At 37.5% G+C, this 24,826-nt stretch overlaps 1 protein-coding gene across 3 annotated transcripts in view; it reads right to left on the bottom strand.

Moving 5' to 3' along the window:
- CTNNA3 (catenin alpha 3) overlaps positions 1 to 24,826 on the bottom strand; it is a 1,725,986-nt gene that overhangs the window by 1,623,960 nt on the left and 77,200 nt on the right. For all 3 annotated transcript variants that reach the window (XM_067025523.1, XM_059054939.2, XM_059054940.2), the window contains one exon: positions 11,741 to 11,845. In XM_067025523.1, coding sequence (XP_066881624.1) covers positions 11,741 to 11,845 — 105 coding nt within the window. The remainder of the gene's footprint in view (positions 1 to 11,740; positions 11,846 to 24,826) is intronic.

Here is a 24,826-nt window from a genome sequence, read left to right as displayed (position 1 = left end):
AAACTGTCACAGCTTGGCTGGGAAGTTCTGATTCATCCACAGTATTCACCAGACATTGCACCTTTGGATTTCCATTTATTTCGGTCTTTACAAAATTTTCTTAATGGAAAAAATTTCAATTCCCTGGAAGACTATAAAAGGCACCTGGAACAGTTTTTTGCTCAAAGATAAATTTTGGGAAGATGGAATTATGAAGTTGCCTAAAAGATGGCAGAAGGTAGTGGAACAAAAGGGTGAATACGTTGTTCAGTTCTTGCTGAAAGTGAAAAATGTGTCTTTTTACTTAAAAACCGAAGGCACTTTTTGGCCAACCCAATAGTTACAACAGAGATCCTATGGCCGTTGTTGTGCTGACCCCACAGGCCTGCAAGCCTTGTAGTTGCCCAGCCTCGAGGCTAAAGAAGGAGCCCATAGACAGTGACAGAGACATCCATGGTTTATTGGTCGGAGGGATCTTACACACAGAGTCCTGGAGCGACACGCCACCATTTACAGCAGACAGTGTACAGGACATGGCAGCAGTCGTCGCTACTAAGGGAAGGAGGAGGCTACAATTTATAGGGGGGGATCTGATGTCAGGTGGGATTCTCAGTTAACACGGACTAATTAAGACCTATAATTAAGAGAATTGGATAGTCATGTGAGTGAAGCAGGGACTGGTTGAACAGGGGGATCTAAAGAGAGCAAGAGAACAGCTATCTTGAATGGTGTAACCATACAGCTGTCAAAGCTGAAACAATTTACTATCTGGACCTGGAGACAGAAGTTTGCTAACCCCTGGTCTGGAGTCATGGAGTTGTCAAGCTGCAGCAATATCTCCTGGGACAAGCTGAATGTTCTAAAATAGACCACGAGATTCTGTGAAGGGTAGAATCAACCACAGGCAGTGAAAATGTCCACACCTGGGGGGATATGGACTCTTCTATCCTTTCAGCAAGCTGAACCACAATTGCTCCCATCAATCTAGCTTTTTCCACTAAAATGGTAAGTGGATCTGGGCTTATCAGTCTATGCCAACAGCTGCCTGCAGAATCAGTTAATAAATGAAAGATCTTATTCCACAGCTAACCTAGAAGTGGATATCTGTGGGATCAATCTGAATCTGTGGAGGAAAAGGTTGAAAAAAAGTATTCACAGAAGTGAAGTGGATCAGAGGTGATCAGAGAACCCAGAACAACAGAGCAACAACATTGAAGTAAAAAAAAAATCAGAGTCTGATAGAATAAAAGGCCTAGGAAGCAAGCTGAGAAGAGATGAAGCATGTTCCAAGACTGACATCTGCCCACAGCTAAGTTCAAAGCTACCACATTCTGGTGGTGGGGGCGTCCCTTGTATGTTCACCATACACACTCCCATGGGACTTGTGCCATTTTAATCAAATAGCTAACCAGATTTTCTTATCTTTATTTTAATTTAAGAAGTGGCTTCCTTTTTCTCAACTGTTTGTTTCTCAAGGAATACTATAGCTTAACAACTTTCCCATGGGAGCAGTTTTCTAGCAATAAAGGAATGCAGAAATTGAAGAATTCACTTTATTAGAATCAACTATACTGAATCACCTTAAACTGTAAAACATTAAAGAGGCAGAATTAAGTTTATTTCTTCATTCTACTGCAAAAATAACATGTTTATACTTATTAAGCCTTGGACATATAAGTATGTAAAAGACATTTACTTTACTAACTTTCAAGGTTACTTGTTAAGATTATAGTCAAAACTCCAATATTAGATTATAATCTACAAGAACACTATATGTGTGCAGACTGTCTTTGAGATTTTCTTGGAAGCTTCAAGATTAATTGACATAAATTCCATTGACAGAAAAAACAGCAAGGATGAAAAAAAAGAAGATTGGAGATAAAACCAAAGAAATATAAGTAAATGGCATCATGCTCATTCAAAATGACCTATAAAAATGACAGAAATCAACCACAAACAAATGAAACTTGAATTATTTTCTGAAAGAAACAAAGGAAATTATACTCTAGGAGGCTAAGAAGCCAAAGCAGGTCCTCTCCCTGCTACCTGGAAGTCAATCAGATCTCTCTATAGAAATGAACCCTTTGAGCATCAAGCCATCTATTTTTTTTTCCCTTGGCTAAAAGAGAGGAGAAAGAAATTATGCTGAGAGTGCAGTATGTCAGAGAGGTTCTGCATAGGAGTCAGGGAGAAAAGAAGAACATGGTGCTGAGAGGAGTAAGGATTAACAGTTTCCATCCAGACACTTGGACAAGGAGAGGAAGGAGATTAGAGGAAAAGCCAAAAGGGGTTGTTCTCATAAGGAACTTTATGTGATTCTAGGTACATGATTCATTGGGACCCATATGACAGACTAAAGCACAGTTAGGAAGAGAGGTATTCTCCCCTCTTATGAAGGAGCCCTGTTCTGCTACCTTGAGGATTCGAAGCTTTATAGGCATTGGGACTTGGCATGTCCATTTCTAGTCTTAAAATGGGTATCTTTGGCAGTTACCTTCCACACATCAACAAGATGCAACCAGGCAAAATGGAAAAACATGGTGGATAGACTGCTTTGGGGGCACTGGTGAGTCAAACCTCAGAGACTCCAAAAACTGGAGATGAAGAGAAGAGCAGCAGAGAAGCTTTGAAGGAAAATCTCCATTCTAGCAAGAGTAAGTGAGGACAATTATAAGAACCCTGGCTTGCTGCTACTAACAGAACTTCTTTTGAACTTTCAGCCACTGAGGAGATAGGAGGCCAGGGAATCAGATGACATAAGGAAGACAAGCATCGGGCCTACACGGCCCATGCTCAAGGGAACTGGAAACTGTGAGGCCCCACAGAGGCTAGAGTATTATTCTGAGACTAGTTTGTGGTTTGGAAATTGGAAAGATCCATTAAAACCATGGTAACTGGGTAATCTTGCTGTCCCTCAACAGCAGGAGTTTGTGGATCTAAACTTGAAAACTGCTCCGACAGAACTTTCCTCCATGTCTCTATTTCTTTCTGTGTGTCTTTCAGCTTTGCACATGATATAACTGTTTAACGGTAGGTAACTGCATAACTCTCCCCAAAGTCAATTCCCCAAAGAGAGGATGGCAATTGGACCAATTCACCATCATCCCCCAGAGGCAGAGCTCTCATGACAGTTTGCCTCACAGGCTTCTTGCCAACCTATAATTGTCAATAAGACAGTTGCCCATCCTGATAAAGTCAGCTGTGATCAGGGTGGAAAGGTGACTAGTCATTAGATGCAGAGTTAACAAAAAAGGAACCCTTAAAAAGAAGACAATGGGGGCTTCGCTGGTGGCGCAGTGGTTGAGAGTCTGCCTGCAGATGCAGGGGACGCGGGTTCGTGCCCCGGTCAGGGAAGACCCCACATGCCGCGGAGCCTGCGCGTCCAGAGCCTGTGCTCCTCAACGGGAGAGGCCACAGCAGTGAGAGGCCCACATACCACAAAAAAAAAAAAAAAAAAAGGAGACAATGGAAAGATCATAGTTTGTATGGCTCTTCAGAAATATTCCCATTCTCCTGGGCACAGGGCAAGATCACACATCTAGCATCCCCACTGACCACATAACTTTCTCTGACAAAAGCAATGTGAGTAGAACTGACATATGTCATAACCAGGTGGACATTTTAGGAGCCCTTGCAAGATTCATAATGTTCTATTTCCCTGTTGTAACCATAGTGGAAATAAATATTGGGATGGAATCTACATTAGCCTGGGTCCCTGAGTGCCTGTATTAAAGCAGAGACCCCCCAGCCAACTCACATTAAAAATGTACTTTGACAATCCCACTACTGGGCATATACCCTGAGCAAACCATAATTCAAAAAGAGACAAGTACCACAATGTTCATTGCAGCTCTATTTACAATAGCCAGGACATGGAAGCAACCTAAGTGTCCATCGACAGATGAATGAATAAAGAAGATGTTGCACATATATACAATGGAATATTAGCCATAAAAAGAAATGAAACTGAATTATTTGTAGTGAGGTGGATGGACCTAGAGTCTGTCATACAGAGTGAAGTAAGTCAGAAAGAGAAAAACCAATACCATATGCTAACACATATATATGGAATCTAAAAAAAAAAAAAAATGGTTTTGACGAACCTAGGGGCAGGACAGGAATAAAGATGCAGATGTAGAGAATGGACTTGAGGACATGGGGAGGGGGAAGGGTAAGCTTGGACGAACTGAAAAAGTAGCATTGACATATATACACTACCAAATGTAAAATAGATAGCTAGTGGGAAGCAGCTGCATCGCACAGGGAGTTCAGCTCAGTGCTTTGTGACCACGTAAAGGGGTGGGATAGGGAGGGTGGGAGGGAGATGCAAGAGGGAAGGGATATGGGGATATATATATATATATATATATATATATATATATATATATATATACATATAGCTGATTTAATTTGTTATACAGCAGAAACTAACACACCATTGTAAAGCAATTACACTTCAATAAAGATGTTAAAAAATAAAATAAAATAAAGGGGAGGCATCCCTTAAGAAATGGGGGGAAAAAATGTAGCTTGAGCAGGAAACGAACTTTTGTTAAGCCTCAGAGATTTGGGAGTTGTCTTATCACAGCATAGCCTAGCTTAGGCTGACTGATAAAAAGTTAAGCAGATATTCTTCAACTTGACCCAATGAGTATTCTAGAGTATATAAAAATCATCCCTAAGGGACTCCCAGAAATAGATGTGAAACACTATCAAAGTGGAAACCTTGAAAAGGCTAAGAGGTCCTATAAGAGGTAGAGGTTGGAGCCAGAGGAATAATGTTTATTACTATTGATCTAACTCTATATTCACCACTTGAAAACATGGGATATGTTTTCATATCCCCAGAAAATACATTTGAAACTTTGCCCCAAAAAAGATCTTCTATCTCATAGGAGATAACATTATAAGGAGCTTGTTATTGTTCTTATCTTAAAGTATTTTAAATTAATTCTTCTAGCTCACATTCGACATGAATCTGACACATAGCAAATTATATTTTGTGGCAAATAAGATTATAGACAGTTCCATTATATAATGACTGTAGCATGATTTAGCAGTTTATATCTCCTTCAGAGAGTATACAACATAAAGATGTAAATTCTTTTCATCACAATTCTACATAAATAGACTTTCTGCACTGCATTGCCAAACTTGGATCTTGAAAGTGATAAAGTACAGATGCCTACAGGTGCAATCATAAAAATGTACTGCTGAGAAAAAAATTATTTCTGATCCATTGGAGGAATTTATTACAGAAGGATGCAACTGTGTAAGTTATCACACACAGAAAATGAAAGTGAATGACTGAAATATATCCCAGGCTGAACATCCCTGCAAAATGACCTAGTGATTTACCTGTCCCCTAGAGGAAAAAAAATAGATTAAAGATAAATCAAATTTGGTGGGGAAGACTCTGGTAACTATAAAAAGAGCAGAATAAAGATTTATGAATAAATGAATTTAGAAGTCAGAGTGACATAATAGTATCTATGACCAATTACTCCAAAAATTAAAACATAATTTTGACTTTGAGTTATATACAGAGATGGTAAGTAATTTCTGTGGAACCTTGAAAGCAAAGGAATATAACATGAAGATAAATAATGATGAAAGGTGAAAAATTTTTAATGGGGTTACTAAACTGATAATATTATCTGGTGGCATTATGAACTTAAAGATCATTAACTTCTTTTGGAATGTTTTCCACTATAATCGAAGACTATATTACATGCTTAAAATAAACCATGTAACTATTTCAAATTAAACACTCTCTGAAAAAAATGAATATGATGAGATATTTAGTATGATGCTATTCTAGGAAAAAAACCTTTAATATAATTTAATGGAATTTTTTACTTGTATTAATAGGTAATACATGATCAAACTGACAGATACAAGAAGGTTATGAATCAAGTCCAAAAAGGTTAGTTATTTTAAATTAATAACTTTGAAATGTACTGTTTTTTATAAGGAGAAACCCATTATAATGAAAATCAAGAGTGTATGCAAATAATTTTGTTGTACAAAAGTTCTCCTTTATGAGATAGTTCCTGATCATAGTAAATATTCTATAAATTAACATTTTTAATTTCATTTTACTTGAGTATTACTAAGATCTAGAAACTTTTCTTCTGAGATATTGAAGTAGTATACCAAACTTCCTTGAAGATAAAATTAGCAATTACACTTTCATGTAACAGAACTATCTGGCATACAATAAGTACTAATTTCCCTTCCCCTGACTCATTTACTTGCAGATCATGAAAAGTCTGAATCCAGGCATCACACTAAAAGCCCTCGAAAATTAGCATAATCACACTTTTCAAAAGAGTTAAATTTCTTCCATTCAAGGTCATTTTCACCCTTCAGGTAATTTTCACCCTTCTAATTTTCTAGGTGGATTCAATAAGTGTTTATAGATTAAACAGTTTTTAAACATTCCAGAAAAATACACATATATTGTGAACAGCATACTCTTTAATGTGAATTTACCGAGAACACTCTCTATTGACTGCTATATCAAGGTACTTGAATGAAGCAAAACATCTATTGATTTCATCTAGAATATAAAAATTAGTTTCTCCATAATGATACTTTCTCTCTTCCTAAGAAATATGTCAGCAGCCTTTGTGATTAACAAGTTTTAAGTCCAGCTCTAATGTTCCATAGTTATAGTACAAATAAGGGTTATGCAGTGGCATTAATGTACTTGCCTTTACCAGCCATCTCCAAAATGAAGGTCATTTCCCCACCCCACCCCCAGTAATTGCGCTGGAACACAATCTGAAATAAATTGTGAGAACTCGTTTCATACCTTCTCCAAACTCTTCCAAAAAATTGCGGAGGAAGGAAAACTCCCAAACTCATTCAATGAGGCCAACATCACCCTGATACCAAAACCAGATAAAGATACTAAAAAAAAAGAAAATTATAGAACAATATCACCGATGAATATAGGTGCAAAAATCCTCAACAAAATACTGGCAAACAGAATCCAACAACACACTAAAAGGATCATACACCATGATCAAGTGAGATTTATCCCAGAGATGCAAGGATTCTTCAAAATATGCAAATCAATCAATGTGATACACCAAATTAACAAATTGAGGAAGAAAAACCATATGATCACCTCAATAGATGCAGAAAAAGCTTTTGACAAAATTCAACATCCATTTATGATAAAAACTCTCCAGAAAGTGGGCATAGAGGGAACCTACTTCAACATAATAAAGGCCATATACGACAAACCCACAGCAGACATATTCTCAATGGTGAAAACTGAAAGCATTTCCTATAAGATCTGGAACAAGCCAAGGAGGTCCACTCTCACCACTGTTATTCAACATAGTTTTGGAAGTCCTAGCCACAGCAATCAGAGAAGAAAAAGAAATAAAAGGAATACAAATTGTAAAAGAAGAAGTAAAACTGTCACTGTTTGCAGATGACATGATACTATACATAGAGAATCCTAAAGATGCCACCAGAAAACTACTAGAGCTAATCAATGAATCTGGTAAAGTTGCAGGATACAAAATTAATGCACAGAAATCTCTTGCATTCCTATACACTAATGATGAAAAATCTGAAAGAGAAATTAAGGAAACACTGCCATTCACCACTGCAACAAAAAGAATAAAATACCTAGGAATAAACCTACCTAGGGAGACAAAAGACCTGCATGCAGAAAACTATAAGACACTGATGAAAGAAATTAAAGACGATACCAACAGATGGAGAGATATACCATGTTCTTGGATTGGAAGAATCAATATTGTGAAAATGACTATACTACCTAAAGCAATCTACAGATTCAATGCAATCCCTATCAAATGACCAATGGCATTTTTTATGGAACTAGAACAAAAAATCTTAAAATTTGTATGGAGACACAAAAGACCCTGAATAGCCAAAGCAGTCTTGAGGGAAAAAAACATCATTGGAGGAATCAGACTCCCTGACTTCAGACTATACTACAAAGCTACAGTAATCAAGACAACATGGTGCTGGCACAAAAACAGAAATATAGATCAATGGAACAGGATAGAAAGCCCAGAGATAAACCCACGCACCTATGGTCAACTAATCTATGACAAAGGAGGCAAGGATATACAATGGAGAAAAGACAGTTTCTTCAATAAGTGGTGATGGGAAAATTGGACAGCTACATGTAAAAGAATGAAATTAGAACACTCCCTAACACCATACACAAAAATAAACTCAAAATGGATTAGAGACCTAAATGTAAGACTGGACACTATAAAACTCTTAGAGGAAAATGTAGGCAGAACACTCTGACATAAATCACAGCAAGATCTTTTTTGATCCACCTCCTAGAATAATAGAAATAAAAACAAGAATAAACAAATGGGGCCTAATGAAACTTAAAAGCTTTTGCACAGCAATGGAAACCATAAACAAGACAAAAAGACAACTTTCAGAATGGGAGAAAATATTTGCAAATGAATCATCAGACAAAGGGTTAATCTCCAAAATATATAAACAGCTCATGCAGCTCAATATTAAAAAAACAAACAACCCAATCCAAAAATGGGCAGAAGACCTAAATAGACATTTCTCCAAAGAAGACATACAGATGGCCAAGAAGCACATGAAGAGCTGCTCAACGTCACTAATTATTAGAGAAATGCAAATCAAAACTACAATGAGGTATCACCTCACATCAGTTAGAATGGGCATCATCAGAAAATCTACAAACAACAAATGCTGGAGAGGGTGTGGAGAAAAGGGAACCCTCTTGCACTGTTGGTAAGAATGTAAATTGAGACAGCCACTATAAAGAAGGGTATGGAGGTTCCTTAAAGAACTAAAAATAGAATTACCATATGATCCAGCAATCCCACTACCGGGCATATACCCTGAGAAAACCATAATTCAAAAAGGGTCATGTACCACAATGTTCATTGCAGCACTATTTACAATAGCCAGGACATGGAAGCAACCTAAATGCCCATCAACAGACGAATGGATAAAAAAGATGTGGTACATATATACAATGGAATATTACTCAGCCATAAAAAAGGAACAAAATTGGGTCATTTGTAAAGATGTGGATGCATCTAGAGACTGTCATACAGAGTGAAGTAAGTCAGAAAGAGAAAAACAAATACCATATATTAACGCATATATGTGGAACCTAGAAAATGGTACAGATGAACTGGTTTGCAGAGCAGAAAGTGAGACACGGAAGTAGAGAAAAAACACATGGACACCAAGGGGGGATAGCGGCAAGGGGTCGGGGGTTGTGATTTGATGAATTGGGAGATTGGGATTGACATGTATACACTGATGTGTATAAAATGGATGAGTAATAAGAGAAAAATTTAATTAAAAACAAACAAAAAAACCTTCTCCAAAAAACTTGGTAATATATATGAAAAAGCATAAGAATTCTCTATTCTTGGTCACATACTTTTACATTTAGTAACTAATTCTAAGGAAAGAATTAGAACAGATGATAAAAATTTATGTACAAAGATATTCAGAAGAGCATTATTTATAATGGTAAAAAACAGAAACAACCTAAATGTCCAAAAACAAGAGGCTACTTTAAAAAACTATGGTGCAGCCATATAAAGGATAATTAAACAGCAGTTTTGTTAAATCATGCTTACAAAGAATGAGGAAATTATTAAAATATGATTTTAAATAGAAGAGTGAGATAAAAGCTATATATACAGTACCATCTCCACCTTGTATATATATATATATGCTTTATATATTTAAGATATATCTACATTCTTTAATATTATAAAGTACTAAGAAGATAACAAAAATCACCCATAATTTTACTGTACTGGAAGTACTTGCATCACAATATTAATGTTTACCTCTTACTGTTAAAATTGTATTTTTTTTATTTTCTGGTTTTTCATTGGGTTTTTGTTTTGTTTTGTTTTGCTTTTCCAATTTTTTTAGTGAACTCTATTAGAGTTCACTATGTTTGTTTCTTTTTAACATGAGACCATTCTGTGGGTGGCTAAGATAGGGACTTCAGTGGAGTCTCAGAATCATCTAATATCAATTTCATACCAGATATTAATGCCTTTTAGATGCCAAAGTTCATGACTAAGCTATCATCAGTGAGGCACTTGGGGGTTTTCTTGCTTTTTTTAACATCTTTATTGGAGTATAATTGCTTTACAATGGTGTGTTAGTTTCTGCTTTACAACAAAGTGAATCAGTTATACGTATACATATGTTCCCATATCTCTTCCCTCTTGCGTCTCCCTCCCTCCCACCCTCCCTACCCCACCCTTCTAGGTGGTCGCAAACCTCCTAGCTGATCTCCCTGTGCTATGTGGCTACTTCCCACTAGCTATCCACCCTATGTTTGGTAGTGTATATAAGTCCATGCCACTCTCTCACTTTGTCACAGCTTACTCTCCCCCCTCCCTATATCCTCAAGTCCATGCTCTAGTAGGTCTGTGTCTTTATTCCCGTCCTACCCCTAGTCTCTTCATGATATTTTTTTTCTTAGATTCCATATATATGTGTTAGCATACGGTATTTGTTTTTCTCCTTCTGACTTACTTAACTCTGTATGACAGACTCCAGGTCCATCCACCTCACTACAAATAACTCAATTTCATTTCTTTTCACGGCTGAGTAATATTCCATCGTATATATGGAGGCACTTATTTTGAATTGTCTTTCCAGTAGGAGATATCAACTGTGTTAAGTAAAAATGTGTACAAAGCCTATTCTCAGAGCTACTCCCCTCCCCACCATGCACCTCACAAAGAAGACAAGCAGATTTTTAAATTATCAGAGGTAAGGTCACTGTTGATTCTCACTTAAGAAACCCTTGAGTACTTCAAGGCCTTAGAAAAAGGGACAATTTGTCTTAGGACGTATGATGTAAGGTAGGCCTAAAGGGGGGTTTCCTTGCAAATTTGGGGTTAAAAACAAGAAATTTAAATCTATACTATAGTGTAAGTTTCTTCAAGCTCTGCTTTAAGAAAAGCCAATGAATAAAATCTGGGCTTACATAATAAATAAGTTGGAGAATCATTATGCATATTATCAAGGAATTATTTATTTTATGAAAGACTTTATCACAGAATGCCTTAAATATCTGCTTTTCTCATACATTTTGGTATTTCAAAAATAATTTCCTATTTGACAAATGAGCCGCCATGTGCTTTGGGGCAAGTCACTGAAGTTCTCTGGGCTGTTTCCTCATCTATGTAACAAGGATGGTTTTAACCATGCTGCCTGCCTCACTCAGTTTTCATGACTATCAAACAAGATAATTTACATAAATGTACTTTGAAAATTGCATACGCATATTATTACTTCTGTTGCTTTTAAAAGAGAATCTGGGGAGAAACTTTCAGAATTTTATCATTATTATTACTAAATACATACTTTTGTACACTTTAAAAACATTTTGGGGCTTCCCTGGTGGCGCAGTGGTTGAGAGTCCACCTGCCGATGCAGGGGATGAGGGTTCGTGCCCCGGTCCGGGAGGATCCCACGTGCGGCGGAGCGGCTGGGCCCGTGAGCCATGGCCGCTGGGCCTGCGCGTCCGGAGCCTGTGCTCAGCAACGGGAAAGGCCACAACAGTGAGAGGCCCGCATACCACACATACCAAAAAAAACATTTTGAAGGACAATTTTAGGTAACATATTCATTGTATAAAAATCAAATCTTTCCTTGGTTCATTATCTATTTTTCCTATGTTTTTTAGCTCTTTTGCAGTTACTACACGTTGTAATTTCCATGGTATTAATACCTGGATTATGAGAGGCTCCAGCAGCTTCTCTACAGTGAATGTCTGGACCTGCAGATCCTGAGGACTGACATTCAGTGTGATTGGTGTTTCAGCTGACATGACTGCCTGTGCACAGAAACAAAAAGACACTTATTAATAAAGAAAAATACTTTCTAAAGGAAAGCACTAATGAAAATCATAGTGTACGTGAGATTAGTATTCAAGCACCTCCTTCTGCTATCAGTTGTAGCCCTCAGAGGACCAGGGTGCCAAGTACACCAACAGAGAAACAAGATATTCCCCAACTGTTCTCTGAGGTCATGCCTCTGGGTTTAGGTCCTCTGACAAATTAATCTACGCTAGTATGTTCATGACTGAAATAATAACCAGCCAGGGTGACTTTGCATTTGATCAGGAGTCTTAAGTGAAAAAGAATGGCTGAGTTGGTGAGACATATTTGGAAGAGCAGAAAGTGAGAGCAGAAAGTGAGACACGGAAGTAGAGAAAAAAACGCATGGACACCAAGGGGGGATAGAGGCAAGGGGTAGGGGAATTTGGAAGGGGGATTTGGAAGAGAGTTGCTACATCTCTATTTGTCTGGGGAATTGTTTGAAGGTTTTGATTTGGAGAAGAAAGTTTGGGGCAATTTACTTTCCTGTACAGAAAAAAAATTAATATAAATTGGCATAGTTATTATAAAATGACAAATCTGAGAAGGCTTTGATATTTGGTCAAGACAAAATAAGAAAAAAATTGCAAGCCATTCTTTAAGACATGAACATTAATCTTAAAAGTCGATGCAGTGAGATATTTGCATATGAATACATATATATATCAAATGACCATATGTAGAATTTCATAACATATTCAAAGTAACACATCTGCTGTGAAGACTATTACCCAAATTACTAAGCCCACAAATTTGTATTAACTTGTTCACAGTCAATAATCACCCAACAGGTATTTACTGAAGGTTCACGGAGATAAACAGTAAGAAATACATCTATCCTATATATAACTTAGCCTATTAAAAATAAACTTAGAGTCTACAGGAATGTGTGCTACTATCAATGCACAAATCTTTCCATTTAACTGTTACCTATTTTCTTTCAAAGTTTCCTATATTTTCAGGCTAAGAGAACATAAGAATCTGCCCCTAGAAAATATCTTGATATTCCCTATGACACTCATGGAAACTAAAACAAAAAAAGAATTAGAATGTATTACTTTTACTTTAGTTTCTCTATTTATTATTTTAGATATAAGGGTAGATAAATGTTTTGTTTTTAGTTGACTGGTTGATTCTATGAATGGAATATGGATGGATAGATGAATGAGTGAAAGAACAAATGAATGAAAGAGGACACATTTTCATGGTGTCTCTTTTATCCAGAGTCAGTCCCTTTAAGACTCCTCTCACTCTCAGTGATTCTAGGAAAGAAGATTGTTCTTTTTCCTATACATATGCCTCCAACCCCTAAGGGAAATCAGAATCTCAGGGTAGGGTCCAAGTTCCCTCCCAACTTCTTCCCCTGAGAGTCTACCCCCATTCTCCTCCTACTCTTTCTGAACTCCCATTGGTCTAGTTCCATAAAATCAGCATCTCTTTGCTCTTCAACCTCTCCCACTCACTGGACCCTTCCCCTGGATCCATAAATGTGTTACTGTATATAACCAAAGATAATCATGATGTCTTTGTGTACATGTAACTGAAAAGATCAGTGCTTCACCAAGGCCTTTCCACACCATATATCTGATACATGTGCAGAGAGATTCACAAACAAAACCACCCTATAACAAAAAATCTTCCTTATTGGCTCTTATCTTGATGTAATCTAATTCTTAGGTTAATAACAACAATTTTTTTAAATAGAGGCAAATACTATAGAACCTAGAAGTCTTACTGCTCTCCAAATATTAGGCTGGCCAAAAGGTTCGTTCGGTTTTTTCCATACGATGGCTCTAATAGCACTTAGTTGTCTTTAACTTCATTCAAAACAACTTTGTTAGATTGTATGTTACAGATGTCATATCAGCGTGCATTTTAAAAAAGACATCAAAATTGGTTAATTTTTGTGTAGCCATTTTAATATTGAAGATAGAAGAAAAAAGGCAACATTTTCATCATACTATGCTTTATTATTTCAAGAAAGGTAAAAAAACAACGGAAATGCAAAAAAAAAAAAAATAAGATTTGTGCAGTGTATGAAGAAGGTGCTGTGAATGATCAAACATGTCAAAAGTGGTTTGCGAGGTTTCGTGCTGCAGATTTCTTGCTGTACAATGCTCCACGGCTGGGCAGACCAGTTGAAGTTGACAGCGATGAAATAGAGACATTAACTGAGAACAAACAATATTATACCATGTGGGAGATAGCCGACATAATCAAAATATCCAAATCAAGCGTTGAAAATCATTTGCACCAGCTTGGTTATGTTCATTGCTTTGATGTTTGGGTTCCACATAAGTTAAGCAAAAAAAACCTTCTTGACCATTTTTCCTCATGCAATTCTCTATTTAAACATAATGAAAATGTTCCGTTTTTGAAACAAATTGTTAACAGTAATGAAAAAGTGGATAGTGTACAATAATGTGGAATGGCAGAGATCATGGGGAAAGTGAAATGAACCACCACCAACTACACCAAAGGCCGGTCTTCATTCAAAGAAGGTGATGTTGTGTATATGGTGGGATTGGAAGGGAGTCTTCTATTATGACCTCCTTCTGGAAAACCAAACAATTAATTCCAACAAGTACTGCTCCCAAGTAGAACAACAGAAAACAGCACTTGACGAAAAGCATCCAGAATTAGTCAACAGAAAGCTCATAATCTTCCATCAGGATAACGCAAGACTGCATGTTTCTTTGACAACAAGGCAAAAACTATTACAGCTTGGCTGGGAATTTCTGATTCATCTGCCGTATTCACCAGACATTGCACCTTCAGATTTCCATTTATTTAGGTCTTTACAAAATTCTCTTAATGGAAAAAATTTCAATTCCTTGGAAGACTATAAAAAGGCACCTGGAACAGTTCTTTGATCAAAAAGATTAAAAGTTTTGGGAAGACAGAATTATGAAGTTGCCAAAAAAATGGCAGAAGGTAGTAGAACAAAAGGGTGAATACTTTGTTCAATAAAGTTCTTGGTGAAAATGAAAAACGTGTTTTTATTTTTACTTGAAAACCACAGGCACTTTTTGGCCAACCCAATATATGCCACATGGCTACACTCCATGATTCTCTTACTGCAAAAATGGATATGTGAAGTATTATTGAGAATAATAGGAATCTGCCAAAGACTGTCCCCAGTGACTTACCATAGATATTTGTACATAGTCAAAATAGTGAATTTCAAATATGCTTATAATCAAATATACTCATAATATTTATAATTCTTTCATGTGTCTTCAGCAAAGTTTGATATTAAAAACAAAGATAATTATGCTGAAAGTTTCAAAGGAAACAATTATGACAAATCTAATAATTTAAAGCATTTAAATACAACTATATACTCCAAAATTGACTGTATTATTAAAAACACTAATACACACTAATCACTTTGTGTATAGTATCAAAACATTTTCTAGTCAACTCAGGAAATTGATTTGGAGATAAAGGTAATAATAGGCAGAAAACTGTAGAATTTTGCAAATGAAGTCAAAGCAAGGTCAAAGTCCAACAAATTTTTAGACCTCTTGTAACAAGAACACAATGTGAATCCAAAACAAAAATTCTACTAGGGTGTGGATATTATACAGCAAGGCGTTTGCATTTTATAATCCACAAAATTTTAAGAGTTAGAAAGTACCTCCCAAACAATTCAAGGACATCTCCTACAGCATCCTTCATTTCAACAATGTACTGGGCTTGGATGAATAGAAATGAGATGCTCCTAGCTGATCTCCCTGTGCTATGCAGCTACTTCCCACTAGCTATCTGTTTTACGTTTGGTAGTGTATATATGTCCATGCCACTCTCTCACTTTGTCACAGCTTACCCTTTCCCCTCCCCATATCCTCAAGTCCATGCTCTAGTAGATCTGTGTCTTTATTCCTGTCTTACCCCTAGGTTCTTCATGACCTTTTTTTTTTCTTATATTCCATATATATGTGTTAGCATATGGTATTTGTTTTTCTCTTTCTGACTTACTTCACTCTTTATGACAGACTTTAGGTCCATCCACCTCACTACAAATAACTCAGTTTCGTTTCTTTTATGGCTGAGTAATATTCCATTGTATATATGTGTCACATCTTCTTTATCCATTCATCTGTTGATGGACACTTAGGTTGCTTCCATGTCCTGGCTATTGTAAATAGAGCTGCAATGAACATTTTGGTACATGACTCTTTTTGAATTATGGTTTGCTCAGGGTATATGCCCAGTAGTGGGATTGCTGGGTTGTAGGTAGTTCTATTTGTAGTTTATTAAGGAACCTCCATATTGTTCTCCATAGTGGCTGTATCAATTTACATTCCCACCAACAGTGCAACAATGTTCCCTTTTCTCCACACCCTCTCCAGCATTTATTGTTTCTAGATTTTTTGATGATGGCCATTCTGACTGGTGTGAGATGATATCTCATTGTAGTTTTGATTTGCACTTCTCTAATGATTAATGATGTTGAGCATTCTTTCAGCTAGGTGGTTTGTGACCACCTAGAGGGGTGGGATAGGGAGGGTGGTAGGGAGGGAGACGCAAGAGGGAAGAGATATGGGAACATATGTATATGTATAACTGATTCACTTTGTTGTGAAGCAGAAACTAACACACCATTGTAAAGCAATGATACTCCAATAAAGATGTTAAAAAAAAAAGAAAAAAAAGAAATGAGATGCTCACTATACCATTAGATGCCAGTGATCACTTTTATAAAGTTCTTCCTTATGTTGAGTTGAAATCTGCCACTTTTCAACTTCTATCCAATAGAGACAGTTTCATAAAGTAGGAAAGGTACAGGTTTGGAGACAGGCAGACTAGATTAAAATCCCAGTTTTCAGAATCAAAGGGAGGAAAACAAATCTCTTGACAGCAGTAATAGATGTCTCCAGGGATAGTCCTTAAGGCAGAACAAAGTACCCATGTGGATCCTTCCCGTCTCCCCAAGTTGTCTTTGTCCATAATGCCTGAATTTTCTTTACTCCACTTTATTCATTGTTTTAAATTGAGCTTATAGCAATTTTAAATTCATTTAGTTAACAAGCATTTCATTTTTAAATGCAGTTAACTCTGAGAGGTCATGGGGGACACACATTCAATCATGCTTTGGAAGAGTACATGAGACCAAGGTGATGTTTCCTCCCAGAGCCCATATGTACCCTTCTGACACACTCAGGGTATCCAGTACCCCCAACTCTCTGCTCAATGAGCCCAAGCCTACTTCCAGTGCCTATGCCAGCCTCTTCCTGCAATCCATCCTTCCAAGAGTGAATTACAACATGCCCATCCTTATACCTGAGAGGTAGCCAAGAGGCAGCTGTTTGCTGATGAGTATGTATGAAGCTTGAACATGCAAGCTGGGCTGTCCACCTGCATGTACCCAAGGCCTCTCAAGTGCAAGACAGAGCCACAAGTGGAAAGAAAAGGAAGCTGACCATCAAGGTCATGGGTGAGCTCCCCATCCACCACCTCATTCTAACAAGAAATTTCAAAGAGTACAAGAATTCTAAATACAGATCTATACCTTCCAGGTCATTTTGAAGGTATATTTCTCAAGGTAGAAAGATAGGAGGATAGAACCTACTTTAGCAGCTTGTTAGCTTGACTTGTAGCTTTTACATATATAAGTATGGTATGCAGGCCTCCATTTTATACTTTCAATCTGCTCACTACAAATGTTAAGGATCGGCCTGCCCAAACTTTCTAGAGCTCCATATCACTAAGTTCTTTCTTTTTGGTCAGATTTGCTCTTTCATTGTTTCCTCAATCTTCTAAGACATGCAGTTGACACAGAGGTAGGGTAAAAAGTCATCAGTTCTTCTACTTTTAGGAGAAGACTTCCAAGCTTCTATAACAAAATTACTTCTCTTTTCCTCTCTTTTTTCCCCTCATTCAAATGCTCTCTGTTATTATTTTTCCCTTAAGTTTATAGGTTTCCATGCAAGAGTATATGTATATTTCTTTACTGTTTTTATTAAAATTATTTTTGTGATCATTCAACATTACATTCATGGGAAAATAAATAAGTACATAAACAATTTAAATACTCAAAAAACATAACAAAATTCATATTGATGACCTGGGTGGTGGCAGCAGAAGTGGACAGAAGTGGTCAGATTGTAGATATATTGTGAGCCAATAGGAATTCCTGACATATTGAACACAGGATAAAAAGAACGCAAGATATCTTTAAGTTTTTTGTCTGAAGCAACTGGAAGGATGGAGTTGCCATTAACTCAGGTAGAGATTGCCGCAGAGGAGGAACAGGAAGATGAAGAGCCCAGTTTGGGACATGATAAATTTGAGATGCATGTTAGACATCCAAGCAGAGATGTTAAGTAGGCAGTTGGATATATGAGAGCAGAGTTTGGGAGGGAAGTTGAAAATACAAATTTCAGAGTTGCCAACATAAAGGTGGATGGAATGAGACAACCAAGGAGGTAATAGACAGGAAGAGACAGGTCAGAGTCAAAGGACTATTGTGAGTGAATGGAAATATAGACAGTGGTACTCAGAGGTTTATAGAATTAAGATTTGCCTTTGAGGGACTTCCCTGGTGGTCCAGTGGCTAAGACTCTGCACTCCTAATGCAGCAACCCCTGGTCAGGGAACTAGATCCTACATGCCTCAATAAGAGTTCGCATGACACAATAAGAGTTCACGTGCCACAACTAAAGGTCCCATGTGCTGCAACTAAGACCCAGCATAGCCAAATTAGTTAATTAATTAATTTTTTTAAAATTTGCCTTTGATTGAACTAGTAAAATATGGCTCTTCTGGCAGGCCAATTAGAAAAAGGGTAAACATAGACCAGTAGGTATTAGCAGGAAGGCCCCCAGTTTCTCCAGCAGAGGGAGGGCTAGATTTCAGCTCCACTCAGCCCCTCAGCAGGGCAATATGCAGCAGCCAGTGTGAGACACACTGCTGCTCCCCTACTCCCACTGTCTTGCTAAAGGATTCCTAAATTCTCCTACATTTCATCACCATTGGATCTCAGTAATTAAGAGCACTGGCTTTGAAGTTGGACTGCCTGGGTGAGAATCTAGGCTCTGTTCCTTGCTCACTGGTGACTTTAGACAAGCTAGTAAACCTCCCTAAACATCCATTTTATCATCTGTAAAATGAGAATAATAAGAGTATCCTCTTCAAAAGGATCTTGAAGATTAAAATTAAAAATCCATATAAAAGTCATAACTTAGCCCATGCTTCAGACACCTACTAAGGGCTGAACAAATATTAGTTATTATTATCCCCTTTTCAACAGGAAAGCAGAATATACTTGTCTATATTTAGGTTAAACATATCTCTTTCAACTATAGAGCTTGTAATTATTATTCAAGAATACAAGAATGCTTTCACTCTTAGTTCCCACAACTAAAGGGCTTAAAACAAAGCTTCCCTCTGGTGACTCATTTCATTGGATCTCTTGACTTCAAAATCTAAGGCATATTTCCTACATGTGCATTAATTAGAAATGCAACATGCCTAAATACTCTTTAAAAAAAAATTCCTAATGCATAACGGCCTCATAAAGGATCTTGAACCCTTTGAAAGCAATTCCAGAGTGATACATAAAAGGTATGCACTAAAGTTAGGGCTACAATTGTTAAATGCACTACATGTCCAGATCCCCAAGACTCTGAACTTTTTATTTCCTTAACTTCCAAGAATTCTGGGTTTCAACATGATAAAAAAAAGTTACATTTCATAATAAAAAGTAAATATCTTTAGCATGTTAAATTCAAACTTTCAAAAGCTTCTTGGAAGCATTTGAAGTTCTTTTTAATAACTTTTGGATAGTCATATTACTGATGTTTTTTGAAAAATAATCAAATTGAGCTCCTCCCCAAAAAATTATGAGTTTTATAGATTCTTTATGAGAAGACTCAAATTAAATTAAATTAAAACGTTTGCTTCCTCTGTTCATCGTAACCAAAATAAACCTTGTCTCCCCACACACAACCTAAATGGCAGCTGCAAAAAATGACAGAAAACAAACAAAAAATCCAAAAGACTAACTTAACTAATATGAAATAAAACAAAGGAAAACATCAGATTCTACTTATATTTAGGTCTTATATCCTTCTTGTAGTGAATGGCTGGTCAAGTCTAACGGCCCTCCAAAATAAAGCAAAAGGTTGTAATTCAATTTCTGATTTAACTGAAAAGTAACAATGTATATAAGAATTTTATAAGATGGTCTTATTACCCCTCTTCTGATAACACACCTTTTATGTTATTTTATGAAACGCCAGTTCACACTAAAAGCTCACCCTGCCTTTCACAATGGCACACATTTTCAAAATTGCAGGTATGAAGAAAGGACAAAAATGCCCCATGGTTATTCTGTGTAGCAATGCCTTTCAATTTAAGGACATTTTGTACCATATAAAATTATACCAGAACTGAGATCCTATCTCATATAAGCCCAGCATAAATGTTACCTACCTGTTATTTAAAAAGCCAAAGAACTAAATTAGTCCAATTGAGGTCTAAGAAGAAGATAATCTAGTGTGTGAAAGCTCAGAGAAGCTTTCATTGAATCATCCAGAACAAGAATAATCTTCAGCTATAAGCATCAAGTTTAAGCAACCAGGGCAGAAGTAACATGCCCTTCATATACACCTTGAAAATGACAGTAGCTTTTGTTGCTGCAAGTCCAGTGGGCCTATGGGTCAGTTCCACTTCATAATATTATAAGACAACTCAAATATATGTGAATTCTCCTAAGGTCTGGTATTTTTGAAAAGCAGAGAACAAAAGAGAAAAGAGTGAAAGAAGTAGAATTCTTGTCAACCTCAATTTAAAGCAAAAAAATTCCCATTTCTTCTTTGTTCTCTGATTACCTAGAAATAAATAAGATCCTGCTTATCATAATAGAGAAAACAAAACCAAAGCCTCTGAAAACACTACATTCATTTTTCTACAAATCTATTAATATACTGGGGGAAACCGATAGTATATAACTATTTTGAGAACTTCAGCTGCTTCTCTGACTCCTGGTTTTCCATTCTTCAATATTCTCTGAAGAGAGGTTTTAAATCTGCCAGAATCTTCCATCTAACCATCCAAGTTCACTATTTTACCACTAGTTTTTAAAATTTTCTCCAGGAACTCTAGCTATATACCTATTAACCCTATTTAACCATTTCTCATCCCACATGCTAAGTATTCTTTCTATAGTAAACAAAAGACTTTCTCCTCTGGCTTCAAAATACTGCTTTCTACCTTTCTGCCATTCTTTCCCAGTATCTTTTACTATGATCAGCCATATGTATACATATATCCCCATATCCCCTCCCTCCCACCCTCCCTATCCCACCCCTCTAGGCGTGGCAAAGCACCGAGCTGATCTCCCTGCTGCTGCTTCCCACTAGCTATCTATTTTACATTCGGTAGTGTATATATGTAGATGCTACTCTCACTTCACCCCATCTTCCCCCTCCCCCCGCCATGTCCTCAACCCTTTTACTCCTCCTTATCTACTAACTCCTGTTAACTAGGGGTCTTAACCCCAGGATCCATCCCTTACCTGCTAGTCTCTGCTCCACATTATATTGTTCTTTCAGAACAATCTCATCCTAGAGTTTCAGTTCAACTTACAGCCTCTGATTCAACAGTCCAGACCTCTCACCTGAGCTTCAGAGCCCCCAGATCCACTTCCCACTGGGCCATCTCACAGGCACCTCAAAACTCAACTCCATGATCTCTTCCTCAAAACCTGTTACCACCATCTTCAGTTCTGATCTAGATTAATGACATCACCACACAGTGGGCACCCACACCCAGCCCATAACTTGAATGTCATCCCAGAATATTTTTTTTCACTCTGACTCTCTCTTCAGATCAGATTAGTGGAAAAGTCACACAGCTTCTACTTCGTTAACTCTTCTTTTTTTTTTTTTTGCGGTACGCGGCCCTCTCACCGCTGCGGCCTCTCCCGTTGCGGAGCACAGGCTCCGGACGCGCAGGCTCAGCGGCCATGGCTCACGGGCCCAGCCGCTCCGCGGCATGTGGGATCTTCCCGGACCGGGGCACGAACCCGCGTCCCCTGCATCGGCAGGCGGACTCTCAACCACTGCGCCACCAGGGAAGCCCCCTTAACTCTTCTTATATTGACCATTTCCTCTCCATTCACATTGGTACCTCCTCAGTTCAACCCTGGTTAGACTTACTTAAACTTTGCAATGATACCCTAACTGGTCGTCCCCCTTCTAGTTTTTCACAACCTCCAATTTACCCTCCAAACTATTCCCAGAGTGATGTCTCTAATATAAAATAAGATAATGTTACACCAACCCCCTGCTTAAAACCCTCAATGATTCTTCATCTGGACATTATAAAGTTCAGGCTCCACTGAATGACTCCAGGCAATTTGCCCTATCTCTCCAGCTTCTTTGTCTTTGACACACCTCCTCCCTGTATTCCATTCATGCCAAAGAATTTGAAGTTCTCTAAATGGACCGTATTCTTTCATTCCCCTAAACTTTTGTTCACTTGGTTCCCTCTGCCTGGAGTACTCCTCCCCAACAGCCACTCAACAAATACTTCCTCACCTTTTCAACCTCAACTCAAACAACCCTCTTTACATCTTAATAAACACCACACACACACACACACAAGCACATACACACTCATGGTAGAAGTAAGCAATGCTTTACTCTGTATACTATACAGAACTCTAAGAGAATCATCATCATCATCCTACCATCTCCTAGGATTTATTATAATGTATGGTAGAATAAATGCATGTTTATGTCACTTCCTTCCATCAAAACTAATGGAATACAGAAAAACTCAAAATCAAAATTTCCTCCATCTTAAAGGAAACTTGGTATTACCCCAAATTACGAATAAATAAATAAAATGAAATCGTGACTAAATTTTCTTAAAAGGAAAGTGAAGGTCTATACACACCTCAACCGGAAATAATTTTCTCTATAAAAGTGCCACGACCCTGAAATTCCTGTCCAAGCGTCCTTTGATTAGAGAATTAAGATATAGGGCATGGATAGGCACAGTAATCAAAGGGGATACCCCTATTTGAAAGACCCAGTTTGAGACTGTAGAATCACCAAAGTGAGAAGTCAGGATTAGCACGATGACATGCCATTTCTGTCTGTGACTAAGCCCATGTAGCCAGGGGAACTGCTCAAGGTCAAGTAGAGTGAAGGAAAGAGGGATGTTAAATCATCAGTTCATAGTGCTAATAGTCTGTGACTTAAAGGACTTTACCATGAAGCACACTGAGTTTTGGAGCATCAAACAATGAAAGGAAAATGTTCCTAGGAGCAAAAACATAACAACTTTGGTAGGAAAGTAAAAATTGCCAACAACCTCAACTCACTCCTGCCCAAGCCTGACCCTCCCTAGTACACTGTTCTTCAGTAAATATCTGGTGGTATACAAATACCAGTAATGGGAACACTACATAAAAAGTGCAAAAAAAAAAAAAAAAAAGAGAGAGAGAGAGAGAAAAGAAAGGAGAGGAACCAAAAAATGTATACGAATAAGTATTAATGAAGGAAAGAGAGGAGTTATACTACATTTACAAAAGAAAGCTGTGACTGCAAAAAGGCTTGCATTCTTGCTTATACTTTTTTTTAATACATCTTTATTGGAGTATAATTGCTTCACAATACTGTGTTAGTTTCTGTTGTACAACAAAGTGAATCAGCCATATGCATACATATATCCCCATATCCCCTCCCTCCCACCCTCCCTATCCCACCCCTCTAGGCGTGGGCGTGGCAAAGCACGGAGCTGATCTCCCTGCTGCTGCTTCCCACTAGCTATCTATTTTACATTCGGTAGTGTATGTATGTAGACGCTACTCTCACTTCACCCCATCTTCCCCCTCCCCCCACCATGTCCTCAAGTCCATTCTCTATGTCTGCGTCTTTATTCCTGCCCTGCCACTAGGTTCATCAGTACCTTTTTTTTTTTTTTTTTTTTAGATTCCATATATATGTGTTAGCATACGGTATTTGTTTTTCTCTTTCTGACTTACTTCACTCTGTATGACTCTAGGTCCATCAACCTCACTACAAATAATTTCGTTTCTTTTTATGGCTGAGTAAAACAACAAGAACAACAACCAGAAAAAAAAAAAACTGAAGGATAAACCAAAAACAAATTAAAATTGTTGTCCTCAGGACGAGGGAAAGAACAGAGCAGAGGAGACAGGGATGAATGCTAGACTTCTCTGAATATACCTAGTTTTAGAGTTTTGACGTTGGAGCCACGGAAATGTCTTACGTAAGTAAAAAGCAATTAACTCTTAAATCAATCCTGAAAAATCAGAAGTAAACAAAAAAAATAAACCTTAACTGTATTTCACATTAGCTTCATAAACACTCAGAAATAATTTCAAGGAATTTCAAAACACAGTATTTTTTAAATAAGCTTTAAGGATATATTGTACAACACAGGGAATAAAAGCAATATTTTATAACTATAAATGGAGTATAACCTTTAAAAACTGTGAATTACAAAAATGATGAACCACCTGAAACTTATATAATATTGTACACAACTATACTTCAATGAAAAATAAATTTTAAAAAAGTTTTTTTAGGGCTTCCCTGGTGGCGCAGTGGTTGAGAGCCTGCCTGCCGATGCAGGGGACGAGGGTTCGTGCCCCGGTCCGGGAAGATCCCATGTGCCGCGGAGTGGCTGGGCCCGTGAGCCATGGCCGCTGAGCCTGCGCGTCCAGAGCCTGCGCTCCGCAACGGGAGAGGCCACAACGGTGGGGGGCCCGCGTACCGCAAAAAAAAAAAAAAAAAAAAAAGTTTTTTTAAAGTTAAAAAACAAACAAACAAAAACAGTATTTTTACTCTAATCCTAGAGGGATATCCTCCAGGACAAAAAGAATTTCAAAGTAATTTTAAACTACACTTAGTATTCTTATTATTTATGTGTGATATATATATTCTTATTATATATGT

Source organism: Kogia breviceps, chromosome 2 (assembly GCF_026419965.1).
Source record: "Kogia breviceps isolate mKogBre1 chromosome 2, mKogBre1 haplotype 1, whole genome shotgun sequence".
Taxonomy (NCBI): Eukaryota; Metazoa; Chordata; class Mammalia; order Artiodactyla; family Physeteridae; genus Kogia; species Kogia breviceps.
Note: the sequence above shows the minus strand (reverse complement) of the source record. Positions and strands in the feature narration are given on the sequence as shown.